Source organism: Mustela erminea, chromosome 9, assembly GCF_009829155.1.
Source record: "Mustela erminea isolate mMusErm1 chromosome 9, mMusErm1.Pri, whole genome shotgun sequence".
Lineage (NCBI taxonomy): Eukaryota > Metazoa > Chordata > Mammalia > Carnivora > Mustelidae > Mustela > Mustela erminea.
Genome location: NC_045622.1, coordinates 1,711,321 through 1,732,563, shown reverse-complemented (window position 1 = coordinate 1,732,563; position 21,243 = coordinate 1,711,321). Strand labels below are relative to the sequence as shown.

Here is a 21,243-nt window from a genome sequence, read left to right as displayed (position 1 = left end):
AGCAGGCTCCCCACCCAGCAGAGAGCCTGATGCGGGACTCGATCCCAGGACCCTGAGATCATGACCTGAGCTGAAGGCAGAGGCTTAACCCACTGCGCCACCCAGGCAGCCCCTCCCATTATGTTTTTAAAGCTACTGGTGCTGGAGTAATTAACAAGAAACACACACAAATTGGAGACAAATTCACCTTTTAAGAGAAGTTCTTTTTCTGAGATCCATTGCTACCACAAATCCTTCAAGGCTTCCCTGAGATAACTTTCTCGGGTCTGCCCTTTTTCCTTCTTTCTTTGAGTGGGCAGTACTTTGCCATTACATGGCCATTGTCTTCCCACTGCCACTCTTCCTGGTGTGTCCTGACAGAGTCAAGAATAACTCTTTGCTGCTGAATTTGTCTTTGAAAAGATCGCTGATATTAGAGACCAGCTCAGGAAGCAGGACTGAACATGATGCAGAACTAGTTCAAACCAAATCAATATCAATATGGATAATGGACATTATTACTCTTTATGAAGGACCTAATTAAGTGCTAGTTATAATTACATAATTAGTGCATTTAGTTCGTTCTGAAAACTACTCTCTAACTTAAGCATTCCATACCAGCCTTTTACAGATGAATTGCAGAGGCTAGGTACAGTGCCCCAGGTCACCCAGTGGGCAGAAGGCCGACTTAAAATGTGAACTCCTGTCTGCACATTTTCCATTTCACCAGGACTTAGGAGTAAATGTGCCCATTATGTCCATAAATGTGCATCTCTTGAATGAGAAGGGTTCTTGAGGAGAGATTCTGAAGACAAATGGTGAACCATCCAGCAAGTAACCTTATTTCTGTTGTCACTTAGTGGGAAGAAGTTCTGATGGCTGAGATATAGAAACTGTGCACGTAATGAATTGCACAGAGGTTTGACTGACTCACATGGATGTTTCTTGCCTTCTAGGAAGATTTCCAACCCGCAGCAGCCTCAGAGACCAACTGGGAGTCAGTCACAAGCTCTATCTCAGTAAGTAATTTGCTTTTCTGTTGCCAGAGAAAAAAAGCTGATGGAGAAGCTGAGCTCAACCCCAGAACGGCATCAGCTACATGAAGGTCCTAGGGCTTTACTCGCAATCATGATGTGTCCTTCCATTTCTTTTATGGTTACAGCGGGCTTTGTTACATGCCCTTCCCCCTCTCTTCAAAAAAGTTCTCAGGAAATGCCAGTACCCATCGTAGGAACACAGGCTAGACAATGACTTCAGTATTTATCAGTTTCAAAGTAGAATGTTCCAACTAGACGACTGTCCAGACATATCAAACATAGAAAACTGGTCCATGAGCCCAAGTTCCAGTGGGGAATTTTGAAATAGTGTTTTGAATATTCCAGGGGAAGCTGTTAACCTTTGTGGTTTTAAGGATCTTTGCAGATGTGAAAAAATCCCAGTGTTTACAGTAAGATAATTTAAGTGCAAACCAGGCGTGTGTTCTGTTGGACCTCGAAGTAAAACATAACTCACCCCAAAACTATAAAATGGTTCATGCTCTCCATTTTTTCTTCCACTTTTAGTCATTTCTCAGTATTCTATTTCTCTTTGTTCAGAAAGATCAGACCTTGTTTTCACCAGTCCTCCTATAGGTAGCATGTAGATAGCAAGGAGATACAAGATGATAAATGTAGGTGTTCACTAGAAGGTCAAGAGCATGGAGAAAGCTTGCCCATGGGTCTGACAGCGTCCATGTGGCTGAGTTAAGAGTGGAATTTTTTTTCAAGTAATATTCCATCCTTTGCTCTCTGGGGGATTTTTAAAGAAATTCCTTCAGAGGGCAGGGTTTCCTTAGCGATGGATTCTGTGACTAATTCACCTGGTGCGTCCGCTGGACTAGAACAACATGGCCTGATCAAGAGGTCAGTGATGTTTCTAATGGTGATACGAAAAGTCTTTTATTTGTTCTCAACAGCCCCAAACCTCTACGTAAAGCATATTTTGTTTTTGTAGAAGGTGGCTTCTAGTTTTCTGAGCATTTTTTTTTCTTTTACAAATTGTTATTTTAAAGTCATTCAGTTAGCTTTAGAATGGATTTTTATAGATAACGAAAGCTGAATGAGATCAGGTCTACAGGGCTGTGAAAACAGGCAGGACCAGTTAGTTCTTTCTCACAAAAATAGTTTTTAAATAATTACAACAAATAACAATTTATAATAATAATAAAAATGATTTTTAATAATAATAATAATAAAAGCCCTTCCCCATTCCCTTTCCCTCCAGGCATATTTGAAAACTGCTTTTAAGGCACACGCGGGTGGGTTAATGCTTTTGCCATAGAAGGACCACCTGAAAGCAGGCGGGCATCCATTCTCTGGCTTCCGGACCTTTGGACCTCGACTGGTTAACCAGAGAGAAACCCTGAGTTGAAAGTGAGAGTGAGAAGTGTGGGCTTTGCCATCTGAAACGCTGTGGCATGTAGGGGTTCTTGTTAGGACGCTGCCTGAAGTCCCAGGAACGCAAGTGCTCGTTAATTCCCTTTCCCGGAGCAGGAGGAGATCTTTGCCCGTGAGGGATCCTATTCGCTTGGCAGTTTCTTGAAAGACCTTTTGAAACCCTTTGTGGCTCTGCTTTCTATTTCCTTGTTATGGGTCATGAATTTGTACAGAGATGTTTGAATCATGGCTCATTGGCCTCTAGATTATCCAAGGGGTAGTGAAGTAAGGGCTTGGGAACTTACGTGGGGACATAGTGCACGGAATCCCTCCCAAACTTTCAGTGTGTTGCATGCCCCATTTAAAGAATATTTCTGAGAGTATTTTAAGGACAGCTGGGATCGTGAGCAAGCATCAGCCCTTTTAAAAATACATATATGTATGTCCCGTGAGGATCTCCCAGTCTTGGTCGAGAGCAGGTTTCATGACTAATTATCCTTGTTGATGCCCAGTAAATAAGCTGGTGAACATGCCAGATTTTATTGGATTCTCTCCAGAGGAGATTCGAGCCCTGCTCACATGACCCCTGTGATGTGAGGTGACCCGTGAAGAGGAAACACGGAGACTGAACATGGCGGGAGAGAGTGGATTATGGAAGCAGTTCACAATTTAGATTCTAATGCTTATTTGTGATTGCAAATATGGATGCTTTGGGAGCTCGAACCAGGACATGGGATGATGTAATTTAGATATTGCCACTGAGTCGATATCTTCTTTAATGATTATATTTCAGATGTACTGGAGGTTTTGTGATCTGCCTGGTTTTGATTTGCAAAAATGTGAATGACTATCTTTTCCAATTAATTGCTCTTATTTAAGAACATGGCAGAACTATAGTAGCTTGAGCATGATATCTATGCATAGAATGTCTCACAATCAGAAGCCTGTTTATGTTCCTTCCGTACACTTGTATGACTATTGTATTTCGTAGCGATGGACCTTCTCTGAGTACACTGAGCTGTATGTCACCCTTAGGGGGTATCCTATCACTCTCCATCAGTAACGGACCCCACCCTCACGGCGGACGCCCTGGACAAGACAGTCGCAGAGTTTGATACTGTGGAAGACCTACTCAAACACTTCAATCCAGAGTCATGGCAGGAAGACCTTGAGAATCTCTATTTGGACACCCCCCATTATCGGGGCAGGTCCTACCACGACAGGAAGTCAAAAGGTAAGAGACAGACCCCTGGCAGTTCTTCCTGAGCACACAAGACCACTGATAGTAACTCTCAGTGAGGACTAAACTCGCAATATATGTAACTTACTAAAATCAGAGGATTACTGCCAGTCTTGTTCCTTATCTCTCCGACAGCACCTTCAGATGAGGTTCTGGGTTTATCACAAACTGTTTTGTTTGTACGGGATTAAGAAAGAGCTAGAAGAAACTTTGTAAAATCGTCTGGACCAGCTTCTTGCATCTTGGCAAGTAAGGTATTATTAGCCTCGCTGTCACTGGAAGGAAGTGTGTTGGTACAAGCTGTGTGGCCTGTGGGCAGTAGAAAGAAGATGAGCATCATGGTCTCTCACCCCTAGGGCCAGTGCCCATGTGGTGGTCTGCTGGGCCTCTCCAACAGATGTGAATGTTGATTTAGCTCAGGACTCGATGACGGTAAGATAGGCTCCTGGGAAAGCAGTGGTCAGAGCTCTTTGGAAGCTTTCACGTTTTCCCATTCAGTGTCTATATTCTTGAATGGTTTTATGAAGGTCTACTGTGTGCTTGGTGCTCTGGAGGATTCGTAGGACGTACATGTCCCAGAGAAGACGCAAGGAAGGCATGGGGTGACTTGGAGGGGAGGTGTGGGCATGCGTTCCCCTGGAAGTTTCAGGCAAACATCATGAGGGGAGGAGAGAGGAACACTCACAAGAAAACATCTTGAGTTAAAACAATAATACTGAAAGTCACAAAAAATTAGTATCTTACTCATACGTCTGAGCAATAGGATCTGAGATGAGGGTGTTTCTTTGCATGTTTAAATTAATAGTGAAATATCTTGTAATGACTTTTATTGAATAAAACTGTAGTTTCTAACCCTTTTCATTCTTGCTTTATTTGCTAAAATTTATCATTGAAAGTCTCATAAGGCTCGTTTGCACCACAGATGTGAAGGTATTTTGCTAACATAGAGCTTGTTTCCTACAGTTTATAATGTCAGGGGCGCTTTGAAGAACCATGAACTTGGCCTGCTCTGGTAGAAAATGCTTGTGTCAGTAAGCATGAGCTGTTAGAGCATTTGTCCTGGAATGACTGATTAGTTAGATCCTGCCTGGGTCTGCAGCTTATGGCTCAGGTCTAGAACTTTATCTACTTTATCTACTTAAAACATACAGTGAAGGGGTGGACAGGGAGTCCCTGGTGTCCTTGACATCCTGGAGATATGCCGTAGGCAGATCGCCGGAGCTCTCAGAGTCTCCCCGGGTCTCAGGCTGGATTCAACTCAGATAAGAAATTGCTTTTCTGTAGTGTTGCTGTCTTTAGGTCTCTACTTACATCAACTTGAAGGAAAGTAAAAGATTCACAGTGTTTTGAAAACCCTGAAAAAAACAGGAAGAGATGGTAATGGACAAAGAAATGAAAAACTCTGACTCTTTCTTAGCTTCCGTACGATAGCTACTTGAGGAGCAATTCTGCTTGGCACCTATCATTTGGATTTTTAAAATTAAAAAATCACCTAAATCCATTACTTTCTTTCCCCCAGAACTTATGTTGAGTTGGAGGCAGAGCGTCCGGGTTCGAATCCTAACTCTGCCGTTTATAGGTGTTGTGACGGTCCAGCAAGTCGCTGGTCTTCCTGTGCCTCCGTTTCTCCGGGCAACGTGTGTGATTACATCTACCTCCGGTGGTCATTAGCAGGGCCGTCGAGAGCCCCTGCACATAGTACTTGTGCAAGAAGCATCAGCTAGCTCTGGCTACTGAGGATTCCAGAATATATTTGCATCGCTGTGCTGGCGAAGCCTTCCCTTGTCCCTCATCCTCTCCCCCTGAAGCCCGCCACCTCAGAGTCCGGAGTCCTGGGGGCGCCACGGCCTTCCTATGCCTACTACTGCAGTTAACTGTGTCTGGTGTCTTCTGTAAGGCAGTGTGAGATCCTAGGACCTCCAGGTCCGAGTAGTAAGTCAGCTGGGGAACGGCAGGAAGCCGCGGGCCTTTGGTCCCAGCTACACTGACTCCCGCCTCTGGGGGTAGGCTGAGCAGTCGGTGCTGTTTTACGGCCCGTGGGAGACTGAGACCCATCCTGAGTGGCAGCCAATGCTGAGGGCATGGTGTTAGACATTGTTCATCTGTATCTCGGGCTCTCAGCACGGCCTCCGTGAATGTGTGTGGAATTAAAGATATTAATCCAGCAGGAGCATTTATCCAAAGTTTGCAGGAACCCGCCCCATAAGACTGAGGACTGTAGCTTATTAAGAACGCCTCTGGTCCTGACAGAGCCTCGCAAGAACTCTCAAGGTGACGTTCCGTGTAGTCCTGACGGAGTCAACACTTCTTTCCCCGGTTGGCTTGGGTTCCATTTCTTAATCTCTTGTTTAGAATGGCCCTAAGGCGGATCTGTACTGTTTCTGGAAGCCCTGGCCAGTGTCCACGGTCCCTGAGCTTGTATAAATGTGCTGACTTCATTGTTTATCATTCCGCGCCCGCCACACCACCTGCATGCCTGTCTCACACACGAGGACAAGTCTGGTTTAACGTCTCAGCTGTCACTGTCAGCTTTTCAAACTCAAGAAGTACAAACTCATGGTTTCTGATCTGTTGTATAAGGAAGGAAGCAGTGAATGCAGAGTGGGGACAGAAACATAGTTACAGATAAGGGAGGTCTGTTGGATGGCTAATAAAAGAGTGAACTTTGTAGGATTCTGAAAAAATTTCCTCTTGTCAGTATGATAATTCTTTAATGTTGTAAAAAGCAAGTATTGGTTATGGATAGCTGTTGAATATCCATTCCTCTGATTTGTCCAGATGGATCAAAGGGACATTTTTTGTGATATCAAAGAGAGGATTCTAAGATGACCCTCCAATGTGAACGTACAAACACAGAGTCTTATAAACGCTAAAATAAAGCACAAACACCCTGCGTGTGGAATGTTTGTATCGAGGTAGGGATAGTACCTATTTAGAATTAATTTGTATGCTTCGATTTTAGTGTTTGTTTGAAAGCAGATTTGGTGACAGGGAGATTCAAGGTCTTTCTAGGAAGAGACTTGTACATGGAGAGCAAGAAGTCAATGAAGTTTGGGGAAAAGAGGAAGAGAAAAGGGACAATAACCTCGCCACATATTGGAGCCAGAACTTCAGCACCTAAAGTCGACTTTTCAAAAATTCGCAAATAAAAGATAAGCTCAGACTTGTGTATCACAGCTTCTGGACTGAAGATAACACTACAAGCCCATGTTTCCCATGTTCTGTTTCTTAAGGGATATGGAGAAAGAGATGACAAGGATTATCAAAATTTGTCCATAACTGTAGTTCCACAACTCAGTTTTTACCAATAATTTCAACCTCCTACTTTCACTGAAAGCTGCCGAAAAGTGAAAAAAAAAAACCAAGTTCAAGTTGCATTTACTTTTTCTGATGACTCTGCTAATAATAAAAAAAATTTGTACATAATTAGGTAAAAAGTTACATGGATCTTCTGCAAACTATAATCATCGCAAGACCATGGTGGCCTAAACGAAACCACACTGTGATTTCTTTACAGCACAATCCTTTGAATTTAGGGGCAGCACAACTTTATTCAACTTCATAATGGATTTTAGATATCTTTCACTTAAAAATGATCAGTCTTACATTCTGTTAGAGTGGAGAGCTCATTGAGATGCCGTGTATGGTCATTAACAATGTAAATGAGATCTGTTGGGTTTTGTTTTGGGTTTTTGTTTTTTTTTTAACTTATTCCAGAAGAACTTGACTTTCCCCAAACATTTTGTGTCATAGGGAAAAAATCCAACAAATTAGAACGAGGGAGAAGCCTATTTTCACAGCATCAGTGTTGGTCTTCAACTATGGATACAGTTTTTGGAGCATTCCAACCTAATAGTTTTGAACGACAGTTTTACTTACCACAAGTAAATGCTTCCCCAAAGGGTTGCTATTTTTTAATGCGTGTGCCAGAATTCATGTGCACGCCTCTTTAAAAAAAAAAATCAGCATTTCTACATTAAGTGGAATAAACATATTGATATTAAATTGATTCTAAGTGATAGGGTTTGAAATATGTTATTTTTTAAAGGATTTTGTCTATTTACTTGACAGAGAGAGACCGCGCGTGAGGGAACACAAGCAGGGGCAGAAGGAGAGGGAAAAGCAGTCTCTCCACTGAGCAGGGAGCACAAAATGGGGCTCGATCCTGGGACTCTAGGATCGTAACCCCAGCCGAAGACAGACGCTTAACCAGCTGAGCCCCCCAAGTGTCCCTGAAATATGTGATTTTTACAGACTCTAAGTGGTTGGGGGTTCTAACCCTGGGACGGTTAGTAACCCATTTGAGAGGCTCTGATACCAATTCTGTGATTTCTCACATGGCATTATTTTGCTCTACGATCTAAGCCACTTGACTTCTTAATTTGAAGACGATTTGTGGGTGAGCAGCTAGCCTAGAATCTGAGGGTTCAGTGACATAAATACATTTAAGATCAAAATGTTTGACTTGGTTCTGAATTCTCCCAGGTCAAAATACTTCTAATTTTTAAGTTTGTCATTTATTGCCACTTCTTTGTCATGCCCTTGTCTACGAACTAGGACAATCAAGTTTTGTTCTTTCAAATATGATTTCGAATGAGGGAAATAATTTCATAGCATATTAAGACGTGAACGTAGTCTAGAACGGGCTGAAGCCATCACGACACAAACGCCTTCGCTTGGCCTATTTGCTATCTGGTAGCAACTTGCCGGGGGCCTTTGGCTGACACTAGTGATGAATCCGTTGAGTCAGTCTGGAGATAACATCCCCTGTTAACTATCTCTGTGTCAATTAAACGAGGTACAGGGGACGTTAAATCAAAACAGATTTATTTTTCTAATTTCTGAGGTTGAAAGAGGGTCGGTTTCCTTGAACCTGCTGAACCATGTCATAGGCCCCAAGTAAAAGCCGTCCTTATCTGTATGAAAATTGTCTTCCACAAATTTGATGGAATGAAAGCAGGAGAATGGCTGCGGCAGCAGGAAAAGCGTGGACTCTGTCATCAAGTACGCTTGTGATAAAATTCTAACTCACATCCGAAGAACTGTGGCCTCGGGGAGTCACTGGTAGCCCGTGGGCGGCCGCGTTCTGCCCTTTGCTGGACGGCTCTAGTTACAACCGCTTTGCAAAGCTGTGCTGGGATGAACAAGAGACACTAACACGGGGCTCTCGGCACGTTACAGCTACTACTGTTACTTAGGTAAAATGGCACAGAACCAAGATATTTCTGTGAACTCTTCCGCTTTCTTCCCTGGAGGGCGGTCAGATAATCATCGCTAATCTGAAGAGCCTCCTACCGAGTATCCAAATATTGCCAGGTTTAAGGATCCGTAAAATCAGTCCACCCCTTACAAGTTTACAAAATAATCGGCAAGTACTAAACTTTTCCAGGATACTGTTGACCCAGAAACTTTTCTGGCTTGTTAGATGTTTCCTTTGAAAAGGACTTTTTGTTTTGTTTTGTTTTGTTTTAGAGTGCAGCCTCTGTTGATGACCCATAGGACTTGTAAGGATCTGGATTCCCCACTCCATTCTCCAGAAAGCGTTAAGGAAAGCCGCATTTTTGTTGATCACATTGTGTGTATCTGTGCGGGCTCACGTAAAAGCTTTGAAGGAAGTCTCCGTGCGGGGGCAAGGATTTGGGTCCTTTGCCTCCTGGCACCTCGCTTTCCTCCTACATGATGAGGTTGTCCACCTTTGTTGGTATCCTGACCCCCTTTAATTGCCCATTACCCCCCTCCCATGAGAGCACAATTGACTGGAAAACATTTAATGGTGGAGAATAGTAGGTAACTTTGGTGTCTGGGGTGACGTGTGTGCCTTTCCCCCAATGGTCACTCTGGCTAATGATGGATGTCTTTGCCTCCTGGGTCCCTTATCCACTTTTTCTGGGAAGCATCCTTTTGTCCTGTGCCCCTGTGGATGCAGGGAAAGCGCACACCCTTCCTACAGCACACACTCCTTTCAGAACCACCAGTGCGGGGAAAACCAGCCCATTGATTCTTGACTTACAAAGGACCATGTTAAGCCCCAGGAAATTAAACTGAACACGCATGCCTTCTGACATGGGGGGTCGAGGTGAACGTGATGCTCCTTCCCTTAGTGACCCCGACTGCAGCATCGGAGCTGTTTGGGGCATTCTGGGCTTAACCCTACTCATTTATATCTTTTATTCATTGTGACAGTGTTGTGGGGGACACCTGCCGAGAGCTAGGGTTTGGATCTGTGCTTCAGACACCCTTCACTCATTCAATTTTTAGATTTTTTTAAATTTATTTTCAGCATAACAGTATTCATTATTTTTGCACCACACCCAGTGCTCCATGCAATCGTGCCCTCTATAATACCCACCACCTGGTTCCCCCAATCTCCCACCCCCCCACCCCTTCAAAACCCTCAGATTGTTTTTCAGAGTCCATAGTCTCTCATGGTTAAGATTGTATTTATTTTAGAGAGAGAGAGAGAACATGAGAAGAAGGGCTAGAGGGAGAGAAAGAGAGAGAGAATCTCAAGCAGACGCCACACTGAGCGTGGAGCCTGACATGGGGCTCGATCCCACGACCCTGAGATCAAGACCTGAGCCAAAACCAAGAGTCGGACGTTGAACTGACTGCATGACCCAAGCGCCCCTTAACTCATTCAATCTTTATACATTTATTGGCAGGAAAGTACCGTTATTGCCAACTTATATACTAAAAGAAAATCAGAATGTCTGATGATAGCTGCGAAGGAGAGAGTCGTGCCACGGACTGGGGTTTGTTCGCTGCCCAGGCCAGGCCGGGGGTTGCTCAGCGGTGTTTGAAGCTCCAAGACTCGGTCTCGTACGTGAGAGAAAGATGTTTCAAGACCCGCTTGATTCTAATTCCCCTCGTAGCCTGTTTTCCTGTTTCTCGTTGCGTTGATGGACTTCACACGTCCTACCAGGTCACAGTTCTTAGAGTTCAGAGACTTGCCGTCTGATGGTATCAGCGGCTGTCTTGCCTCATTCAGCACCTTGCAGACGGCCGTGCACTCACCCCCTTTGTTGCACGTGTTTGTCAAATACCTACTCTGTGTCCAGCGACCTTAGGCAGGTCAGTTAAGTCCTCTGTCTCTCAGTCCCCACATCTATCAGTTGGGGACAGTTGTGTCTCCCATGAGGGTTTGTTACCAGAAGTCACTGAGAGTTGCACATATGACAGCATCTCACAGAGAACCAGGCACACAAAAGGTGCTCAGTACCTTTCTATTTACGCATCCCTTGGCAATGTTTTTAAACCCCGAAAATTCACTGTTGTCTGATTGGGAACCTGGTGACGTAGGTTAATCACTATAAATACACGTAGTAAATATGTCTGTTCTTGAGAAACTAAACCAGCAAACAGAGTCGTGAAATTCATGATTTTAAGTTTAAGATATCCTGATATTTTCTCATTAAAAGTTATAAAGTCATTGCTCTCTCCAGATTTACTTGTGTTTCCAAATTGGGGTTGAGGTGTGGAAACAGTTTTCACAATTATGGGCTGATTTATGGAAGAGGGAGTCTGAAAATCACAATGAGGTGTAGTGTCCGTAAAAATGAGCAGACTCCTCCTGGGGAATTTATGAACCTTGAAAGGGGCTGAGAAACCCTAGTTACTTGGTATAAAATACTACAATTACTCATCTATCCCCCTTCCCGCCCACCCTTTCCCAAAGCCTCATAAATCTAGGGTTGTAGAATCAAAGGCTTATTTTTAGTGTTTTCCGTAACACATTGTGGCCCTTCTCCCCATGGGGCAGAGGACGCGTCGAGTCACGTAACTGAAAGCAAGCCTTCCTAACACCCTCTTCTCCCGGGGGCACCGCTTCTAGATTCTGTGGGTCTCAGAGCCAGTCATTGCCCCGCGTCATGGTTCCTCCTTGGTAGAGCCGGTTCTCGAAGGCTAGTTTCTCTGTCCTGCACCAGCAGCAGTCTGATTCCTTCAGATAGTGCAGCAGAAAACTGGACTGAGGAGTAGGGCTACCAGTGTCCGCAACGCTCTCTGACCTTGACTTTAAGTTTATGGGTATCCATTCAGAGTCGCGGAAGTCTTCTGATTTAAGGAAAATCAGAAACACCTGTCTGGTGAAGTAGGGACTTCAGTTGTTTTTACTGGCCTTGGTTATTCCAGACATCCTGAAATGGCACACATGCTCTGTCCTCAGAGATGCCGTACGTCTTTCAGCAGGATTTGGTTGAAACCAAATGGTTTTAAGAGACCAGGTTGAGGGCGCCTGGGTGGCTCAGTGGGTTAAGCCGCTACCTTCGGCTCAGGTCATGATCAGGGTCCTGGGATCGAGTCCCGCATCGGGCTCTCTGCTCAGCAGGGAGCCTGCTTCCTCCTCTCTCTCTCTCTGCCTGCCTCTCTGCCTACTTGTGATTTCTCTCTGTCAAATAAATAAATAAAATCTTTAAAAAAAAAAAAAGAGACCAGGTTGAAACCAGATGGTTTTAGGAGAGCAGGACTTAAATGACCTCCGTTCGGGCTAAGCCCTAGGAGAGGAGGAATCAAAAGGTGATTAACTCTCTGCTTCCATGAACCTTATATTTTAATGGAAGAGAAACGCCTAAATAAAAGAAAGGGGCAAAGCAAGGTCTTTGAAGTAAGGGCTATGGCAGAAGACAGAGAAAGTGTGGTGAGCCTGTAGCAGGGGATCAGAGGAGATGGAGGCTGAATATGGCTTTTGACTTGAGCCCTAGAAGATTAAAATGACATAGTCGACTTGAGTGCTAGGGAAGTGAACTAGAATGACAAAAGCATGGTCTTAAAAAGTTACATATATATTTTTTATATATAAAATATGTATTTTTTATATTTTAAATTTGTTTTTATATATAATATATGTATAACTTATATACATGTAATATGTATATATACATGCATATATAGCCCTACTTCAAGCACACAGACTTCCCACACCTTCAGCACATGCTGTGTGTGTGTGTATGGTAATATATTGCTGGTGTGTGGCTGCTAAAAGAGTTTATAAAGAATTTGAGCACTGTGAAGTCTTGGTCTGGTTGTTAGAAAATGCTTCCTGGCTCTAAGAACTTGGGGAAGTCTAATTGGAGACCCAGGGGACTCCGGGAGATCAAGCAAAGGCTGGTGACACACGCAGCCGAGTGGCAACGGTTGGAAGACCAGCACGGCAAAAGCCGCCAATCAACTTGACCCCCAGGGGCTGACCCAAGGGGATCATCTCCCTGTTAAGCAAAACAAGCAGCAAATCAAACCTGTGTAGAGAGAAAAAAATCAAAAACAAAACCAAAAAACCAGTGCTTTCCTACATTCAGAAGGAGGACATTATTTTGTTTCACAGCGAATTTTTGTATTCACCAAAAAAACTTGAAATAGATTGACTTTCAAAAGGACTGTTACAGTGTTATCGTGAGCTGTTGGCGCCCATGCCGTGTGCCAAGCCCGTGGGTCCTCCCGCAGGCACACATCGGAGACACTTTGTGCTCGGTTCCAGCCCGGGGGGTCCACGGGAAGAAAGCAGATACTGCAAGGGAGCAGGTCAGAGGAGCGCTATGGTTTCCTGGTGTGTAGAAAAGTTGTTTTTACGCCGTGGTGTCGTGTGCAATTGCATTCCGTCAGAAGAAACAATGTTCACAGCTTGGTTAAAAAAGGCTTTAGAACTGAAAATGCTTACCCGCCACCTGAGCTTTGCGTGAGCCCCAGTCGCTGGTCACAGATCACTGTAACAGATACCATAATAATGGAAGAGTCTGAAATATTGTGAGATTTATCAAAATGCGACAAAGGGGACAAATGCTGATTTGTACAACTCGTGTTGCCACACCCCTCCACTTTGTGAAAAGGGCAGCGTCTACAAGTATCTGCAAGTGTGGTGAAGCGGGACATGACACCGCGAGGGAGGTGTGCCTATCCGGCTGTATCTGTCCCGTAAAAACGGTCGTTAGGACCCCAGCACGGGTTCCCTCTGAAGACAGATTTTTGTTATCAACCCGTTCAGCTCTCTGCGTGGGCTTGTGACCGGTTTTCATGGCTAAGGCCACAGTCTGGTGAGGGCAAGAAGGTGCTTGTCTCCATGTCTTCTTCAGATGCAGATCGTGCACAGACGTGGGCTCCTTCCGTTTGGGGGCGATGGAGAAATGCATTGTGTTGTTTGATGCCAAAGAAGAAAGCAGGCTCTAGGCGGTCAGCCAGAACCTGGCGTACTTCTCCCGCAGAACCCAATAAATGAGTGTGTGTGCTCGGGGCGCACAGGCTTGGGGGTACGTCACCGGCAACATCTTGAAAATGGCAGGTCACGGTCTGTCACAGACTTGGGAAACCTGGTCCTTGGGACAGTGAGTGGTCCTCCAGTGGGGAGACCCCAGCGTGGTTCATGGAAGCTGTTCTTTGCCCCCACAACCTCCTGCCCGCCTTCAGATCCTCAGACCACAGTCAGAAGCGTGCAGAGGCAGGAGAAAGCCTGGATTCAGACTCTAGCCTGGGTGGCTGGGATCATCCAGACCAGGCTGACTCTCCATCCTGTCCTGCCACACTGGAGCCTCCGTGGGTCGGAGACTGAATGCTCTCTCCTGCTTGACACGTCCCCAGTGTTCAGACCCCAGAACTCATCACAGCACAAGGATCTCCAGCAAAGGACCTGTGTTTGAGGCCAGGGCTACAAAAAGAGGGCCTCTCCCACTGCCCTGTGCAGGGCCCCACATTGGACTAATATGTCCAGGGAAAGCCTCTGAGGACAGTGGCCCCTTCTCGGCCCTTTGAACAGATTGTCAGTGCCCAGCCTGGAAAACTGATGTCGAAGACCCATGGAAAGACAAGACTCAAATTCAAAAGGACAGCAAAAGAAGAATTATAACATTATGTACACGAGGGTGAAATAAGGGAAAATAGATGAAATTCCAGGGCCCTTGAATCACATTGGGGACTTCCTTGCTGCCCTGTCCTGTTCCTGTCTGGAGACCGAAGCAGGAATGGAAAGCAAAGCCCTCTCCCTGGATCTCCTTCCAGAGGCTCAAGCCGAGCCCCCATCCTGGGAGGCCCCGACGTTTGCTCACCACTCCGCCTGCTGCCCAGCGTCCTGCTCCGGGCGCCGCCTCATGCGTCCCCTTTGACGGAGAGCTCAGTGTCCCCTGCAGAACGCCCACAGTCACGCCTGCAGCTGTTTGCATCTGCTCAGAAGCACGTTTTATGCCAAGTTCTATATTGAGTGCCTTGGTGGTTTCAGTCCCCAGAGACACAGGGCTGCTGGATGCCAGGGAGTCAGCCCGGGCCACAGCCGAAGCGGTCACGTCGGCGACCTGAAGCTAGAATGGACAGCGTCATACATCTCTTCCCAGTGGGCAGGGAACGGGGGGGACCAGTGCTGGTCAGTAAAGCACTTACGTGATGTGAAGAGTCCTGCTTCCAGACGAGGCAGGAGGACGTCCCTCTCCCTGGTTTGCTGAGGGCACCTTGAGGCTTAGCTACATCTCCGGGAGAGGCATGCTGTCTCGGGGCTCTGGGGTATCCCCGGAAGAAGGCTGCACCTGTTCCCGCCCCAGACGTCCTGCGGCACCAGGGAGCTCTTCTTCCTTTGGCTTTCGGAGACAGCCATGCCCCCGTTCTCCTAGATGTGCCAGAAGCTGGGGCCAAAGGGGGAAGAGCTCCGAAGCCCAGTGTCCCATTTCCCATTCGCCTTAACAGGGTGGGGGGGACAGTGAAGTGCGGTGATGGGTAGAAGGTGCCTCATGGGGGGCTGACCTGGAGACCCTCAGCATGCGCCCTCCTGCCTGTCCCCCTCTGCCTTCCTGCACCCCAACCCCTTCTCCTCGCTAACAGCACCTGTTGACTGCTCAGTGGTCAACCAGACAGACCCCCGTTAGCATCCTCGGCAGCTGCAGCTGCCGGCACAAGCCCCGTCCACGGCGTGGCACTGCGCCAGCCAGCGTCCCTGTTTGTCTCAAGGTGACACTTGGAATGGATGACGGCGGCGCTTCCTAATGCATTTACGTAATCCTTCCTGCTTTGCTGGCAGTTACTTCCAGGGCTTTAGCAGCAATAAAACGGTTCCTTTCCCAAGACACAGTTCACTCGATTTCAATCTGGATTGATTATAGCTAAACTTAGGACACGTCTTTACAAAGGAAGGAAAAAAACAGCCATACATGATGCACAGAAGTTATTCAGCATTCCTTCAGCTGCCCCCTTCCTGCCCTCCCCCCATGTCGCAGGCTCAGCATAGGGAAGCTGGTGGGGGCGGGGGGAGTTCCCTGCCCTGCAGAATCAAAGCCCAGTCGCTCCTATGGAAAGGCTCTCCGGGCAGGGCATCAACCCAACTGCTATTAATTCCTTAGTCAGGGGGTCGTCTGCCCATATCGCCAGACCGTCCGCTGACTTCGTGGTGTGAAGGGGACCCCTCATCCCCGTGAGCCTCCCTTGTTTTGGGTTTCCCTCCCCTGCATTCTCCGGACAGCATCCCTAGCCTCTAACTTTGACCCCAAAAGAGCACGCTCGCCGCTCCTCAGCCGGTTTGGGTTTAAGACTAAGACGCTCGCAGGCGGGAGTGCAGAGGCAGCCTGGGTGTTTGCTGTCTGCTCGCCTTTGTGGGATTCCTCCCGGGCCCTCTAGGGCGTGGTCGGGGGCATGTACCCCCAGGTGCATAGAGGATTAGCTGGCTTTTGCAGAACACTGATTGGAACCTGTGTAAACACAGTACTATAAATTTAATTCAAGGACATACTGTGACTAGAATGTGAAAATTGGGGGTGTTGGTCTTAATTCACAAAAGTCCCAGTAACCATACCCCCTTGGTTGTCAGTGACCCAGAGTCACGACCAACAGAGAGAACCAGAGAAAGGCCTGGATTTTTTTTTTTTTTTTTTAACCATTTGACTTGAAAGGGAAAGATCAAAATGAATCACGAAGAATAATCCTAATCAGCACTGACTGTGTGCCAGGCACGCTAGCGTCAGCCTTCGGTATTGCTGTGGGACAGGTGAAGTTCTGCTGTTGACATTTCCTAGATGAGGAAACAGAGGTTGGAAGCAGCAGGGTGCCTTTCCAGCTCTCGGGAGAGAGGCAGCCACGGCTTTGGGGCAGAGCCCAGCTCTTGTCCTCTCTCTGTGCTGTGGCCATCTAGGATGCAGGGCACAAATACGCCTCAATACCCACTCCCCAAAATGCCAGCTCCGTGGACATTTTGGTTGACTTTGGAGTCAAAATGAAATTAAAACCTTTTCTTCTTCATACTTCCCTGTAAAATTGCATCACCAGCCAAGCATAATAGAGTAGTTGTCCCTAATGCATCCCTGATAGATTTCAAATTATATTTAAATCATGGTTTAGAGAATCATGGTTTAGGTTTTATTGGTTTAGGTTTTATTGAGAATTGAGAGGCCATGTATTTTGGGTTTTTTTGTTTTGTTTTGTTTTGTTTTTAAGATAAAGGCAGTTATTTTAAATTGCTGAATGCTTCATTTTCTTTCCTCGGAATTCTTTTTTTATATTAAAAAAATATAAGGAAATTGAACCAAGATAAAGATTTAGCCATGATTTTGAGGCTTTTGTTTTTTCTTTGTTGTTGTTATTTTTTTCTTTTCAAGCAAATAAATACTTTTATTAACATGGTAATTTTTTTCTTTCTAATACACATAGTATTATAATATTTATTATATATAATTATTAAATTATCTGATTTATTATTTTTTTTTGAAGAGTAGATAGGATCAAAAGAGAATCCGATTTTCCACCTTGCATGTGAGGTTAATAAATGAGATCCCAAGGACAGATTCAATGTCTGCATTAAGGTCATTGTCACATCTTCCCACACGCTTCCCAAAAACCCATGCTGGGAGTTTTTGCTTCGGGTCAGGTGCTGGCTCACACCTGTGTGTGTTTCTTACAGTCGACCTGGACAGGCTCAATGATGACGTCAAGCGCTACAGCTGCACTCCCAGGAATTATTCCGTCAACTTAAGAGAGGAACTGAAGCTGACGCACGTGGTCTTCTTTCCCCGCTGCCTCCTCGTGCAGCGCTGTGGGGGCAACTGTGGCTGTGGGACTGCGAACTGGAAATCCTGCACGTGCAGTTCTGGGAAGACTGTGAAAAAGTATCATGAGGTATGTCCTCAAACACGCATGAGCTCTTTCCAGCTGGAAATGTTAGGGTAGGGTGCTGGACGACCAGGCCATGGGTTACAGTTGTTCTAGTTGTTCACTGCACAAAGGCAGCCATCTGGAAGGATGACTGGGAGCTGAAATTATACATGAGCTAAACTGACCAAGCCAAATGCCCTAGAGGGGCTAAGTACCTCCTGAAATATGGACTCTTTTCTCTATTCTTCTTTTTTTAAAGATTTCATTTATTTATTCATTTCAGAGAGAGCAACGGCAGAGAGGTGGGGGGGATCAAAGGGAGAGGGAGAAGCAGACTCCCTCCTGAGCGGGGTACCCCATGCCAGGCTTGATCCCAGGACCCCAAGGCCATGAATGAGCCGAAGGCAGACACCTTACCGACCGAGTCACCCAGGTGCCCTTGGACTCTGTTTTCTAATCATCAGAAAGCAACCTGTGGGACAACATCCTTGTTTATTTATATGATCAAATGCATGATGCAGTGATTCAGAGCTCACATGACCTCTTTGTAGTAATATGTGGTATTTGTAAAGGCTGTCATGGCAAAATTTAGGTCACTTTAAGAAAAATCTAAGGGCCAAACTTGAATGCAGTCAAGCCCTTAAGAAATTTAAGAGAGTGAAGATAGCAAAATGTAAATTGACAGAAGATGTTTAGAGAGACTTTTTAATTCTCTAAATAGGATATTATTTTTCTTCTAAAAGTACCATTTTTTCCTAAAGACTACTGAGTGCTACCTGGGAAATCAGCTGTGAAAGTAGGCAAAACTAAACAAAAGTAAATATGAAGATAAAAGAGGAATAAAATTTAAGGAGAACAGAGTTCTGCAGAACCCTGTGTTCCTGACTCTGTGCTCCTATCACTAGTAACACTGCTTATCCTTTTTGAACACACAGCACTTTATTGAGCATTAAAGGATTTAAGGGGAGCTCAGAGCTGTTCCTGACCTTGGCAGCAGCTCTTACTTCCTCATCGTGGGAGTATTTCCAAGTCACAAATATGGAGACTCCGTTTTCACATATGTGAAATGAGACTAAGACATTATAACAGATAATCACTTATAGAGTGGTTCTGGGGCTCAAATAAAATAGTGCATATGGAATGCCTTTTGTAAGATGTGAAACATCATACCAAAATGTGTTTAAGAACATAATCTAAACAATTAAGCAGACATTACCATGAGAAATGATTGTTTGCGTTGCTTTTCCTCTTGTATCCACCAAAACAAAGGAGTAAAGTGTGCCCCCTAAATAAAACCTTCAGCTTTTAAAAGGTTATTTTTTTTTTCTTTTTTTAGTCCTGAAAACAGTAAGTCAATACAAACAAGTTTAAGGAGGTGACGGGAGCTAAATGAGAACGGAGACGTCGTAACTGGTATTTCCAACTTGGGAAGTGTAGGAAATTAAATGCCACAGGGACCAGGCTTACCTCACATGGGAGAAACACATGACTTCCATAGAGCTTATTTTCTTAGTCATAAGAATTCCTTACTCCACCCTGCAGTTTTCAAGGGGAACCAAAAAAAAAAAAAAAAAAAAAAGTTCTCCTGTCCAGAGAATGCTATAGTCTGCGTTCATTGTGTTTTATTTTTGTATGACCCGATGAACTCTAGATGGGATGTTGTCCTTTGCATCTAAGAATGAATTTTGTAATGTTTAGTCAGACCCTGAGGATTAGTGCCGAATACAGTAATCAGGCTAGAATTAAAATAATCTAGCAAGTGACAAGATCACTACCTAGGCATAAATGCAGAGGAAAAACAGTTAAGTATAGGCCTTTGATCTATCTGTAGAGTGTTTTATTTTCCTCTGGACTCCACTCAGTTTGAAGTTACAGCTTCATGTTTTATATTGTTTATTGCAGAAATGGCAGAGTTGAACGTGCACACCACCCCTTAACAAAACAAAACAAAACAAAACAAAAAAACCCTCACATTCCAGACAGTGAATGCTAAAGAACTCTAAAGGGTCATTTTCTTGCTTCTTTTCTTGTCTCTGTCTGCCCACCCAAGATGTTACCTGTAAATTTCTGTTCACAATTAACATCTAGAAAGGGAAGCCCTTGATCTCTGCTCATCACAGGAGCAGGTCTGAGATGCCAGCATCTTTTTGAAGCTGTCTCTGAAGCAGCTCTTTGAAACACTGTAGTGTAGTATTTTTACTTCTGGGGTCTGCAGAGCTCTGCACAAAGTCACTCTGCCAGGCTCTGGACAAAGGGACAAAACAACATCGATCACTCTCTCAGCCACCACATACCTGACACAAACATGTCTGGCTCCTTGACCCCCCGGCTCCTAAAATACCTTGCAACATGTCACAGTGATCCCTCTGCTGAGTGCCCCCGGGGAAAGAGTAGAGACTTGTTCTCTTTCCAGCAGTGGGGGCGGCTTGAGCCTGGCTCATTAGGGAAAAATCCTGGTTCTTTTTTCTATTCTGTATCTGTGCTCTAACCCAGAGACACAAGAAATCAGTTTCCCCAGCTGCTGCTTGTAACTGATGAGATGTGAAATGAGTTTCCATGAGCCGTGAGCACACTTAAGGGGTAACTGGAACTTGTCACATAAGCAGGCCTGTGTGACTCTGCACAAATATTTCAGCACTCGGCGTTTAAAGCATAAAATGGGAAAAATTATAAAGCTCCTAATGAAGCTTAGATAATTGTTCTGTTCTTGGGTCATGCTATTTCCCAAGCAGGGGGTTGAGCAAGTTTCCCCCCAGCCCCACCAGTACGATACAGTGTTACCTTCTTTATGATTTCCTGTTCTCCAAAGCTGGTAGGTATCCTTTAAGGCATTTTCCCTGTTTGCTAATAATAGTTCTTTGCAGCCTCTTGGAATGCATAGGATATAGAAGTTACTATGGGGTAGTGAGTTTTCAGAAGGAAGTTTCCAGAGAACATACCATGTAGATGCTGTTATTTCAGGTCCCATCTTGCCTTGATAATGTGCCATGGAGGAGCAGGATCTTCCCCAGAAATAAGGTTACCTTAGCGGTTTGTCATCCTCTGGTTCCCATCAATGGACATTCGGGCAACAGCCAAAAATTCACAAGGCAGCAGAGAGAGATCAGAGTTAATTTCTCTGTCCCTCCTCTCGTGATTTTGTCACTATGCTGCTGTAACTGTCCATTGTGTCGAGTAGAACTTTCTACAGTGAAGGGAGGGTTCCCTCCCTGCCCCTCCCAGTATGGCAGTCGCTGGTGACATGTGGCTAGTTGGCACTTGACGAGGACCCGACACAAACAGGAGATCGGACTTTGAGTTCTATGTGATTTTAAGTTATGTAAATGTAGATAGCTACACATGGCTGGGGGTTGCCGTATTGAAAAACACAGCCTAGACCCATCTCTGTTTCTGGACTAAGTGGAAAAAAATAATGACTTTAGAAGATTCTTTTTATTTTGCTCCAGAATTTTATATTAAAAATCTGCTTCCTATTAACAGCTTAAGAGTCAAGATGTGTAAGCGCATGTTTATATATGAAAAGAGATTAATTAGAGGTTTTAAACTGTTGAGTTTTAGACT

The 21,243-nt window shown here is 45.0% G+C and overlaps 1 protein-coding gene across 2 annotated transcripts in view; it reads left to right on the top strand.

The window, feature by feature from the left end:
• Positions 1–21,243, top strand: part of PDGFD (platelet derived growth factor D) — a 221,461-nt gene that overhangs the window by 192,154 nt on the left and 8,064 nt on the right. For both annotated transcript variants that reach the window (XM_032356405.1, XM_032356404.1), the window contains exons 4-6: positions 936–998; positions 3,429–3,627; positions 17,492–17,706. In XM_032356405.1, the coding sequence (XP_032212296.1) occupies positions 936–998; positions 3,429–3,627; positions 17,492–17,706 (477 nt within the window). The remainder of the gene's footprint in view (positions 1–935; positions 999–3,428; positions 3,628–17,491; positions 17,707–21,243) is intronic.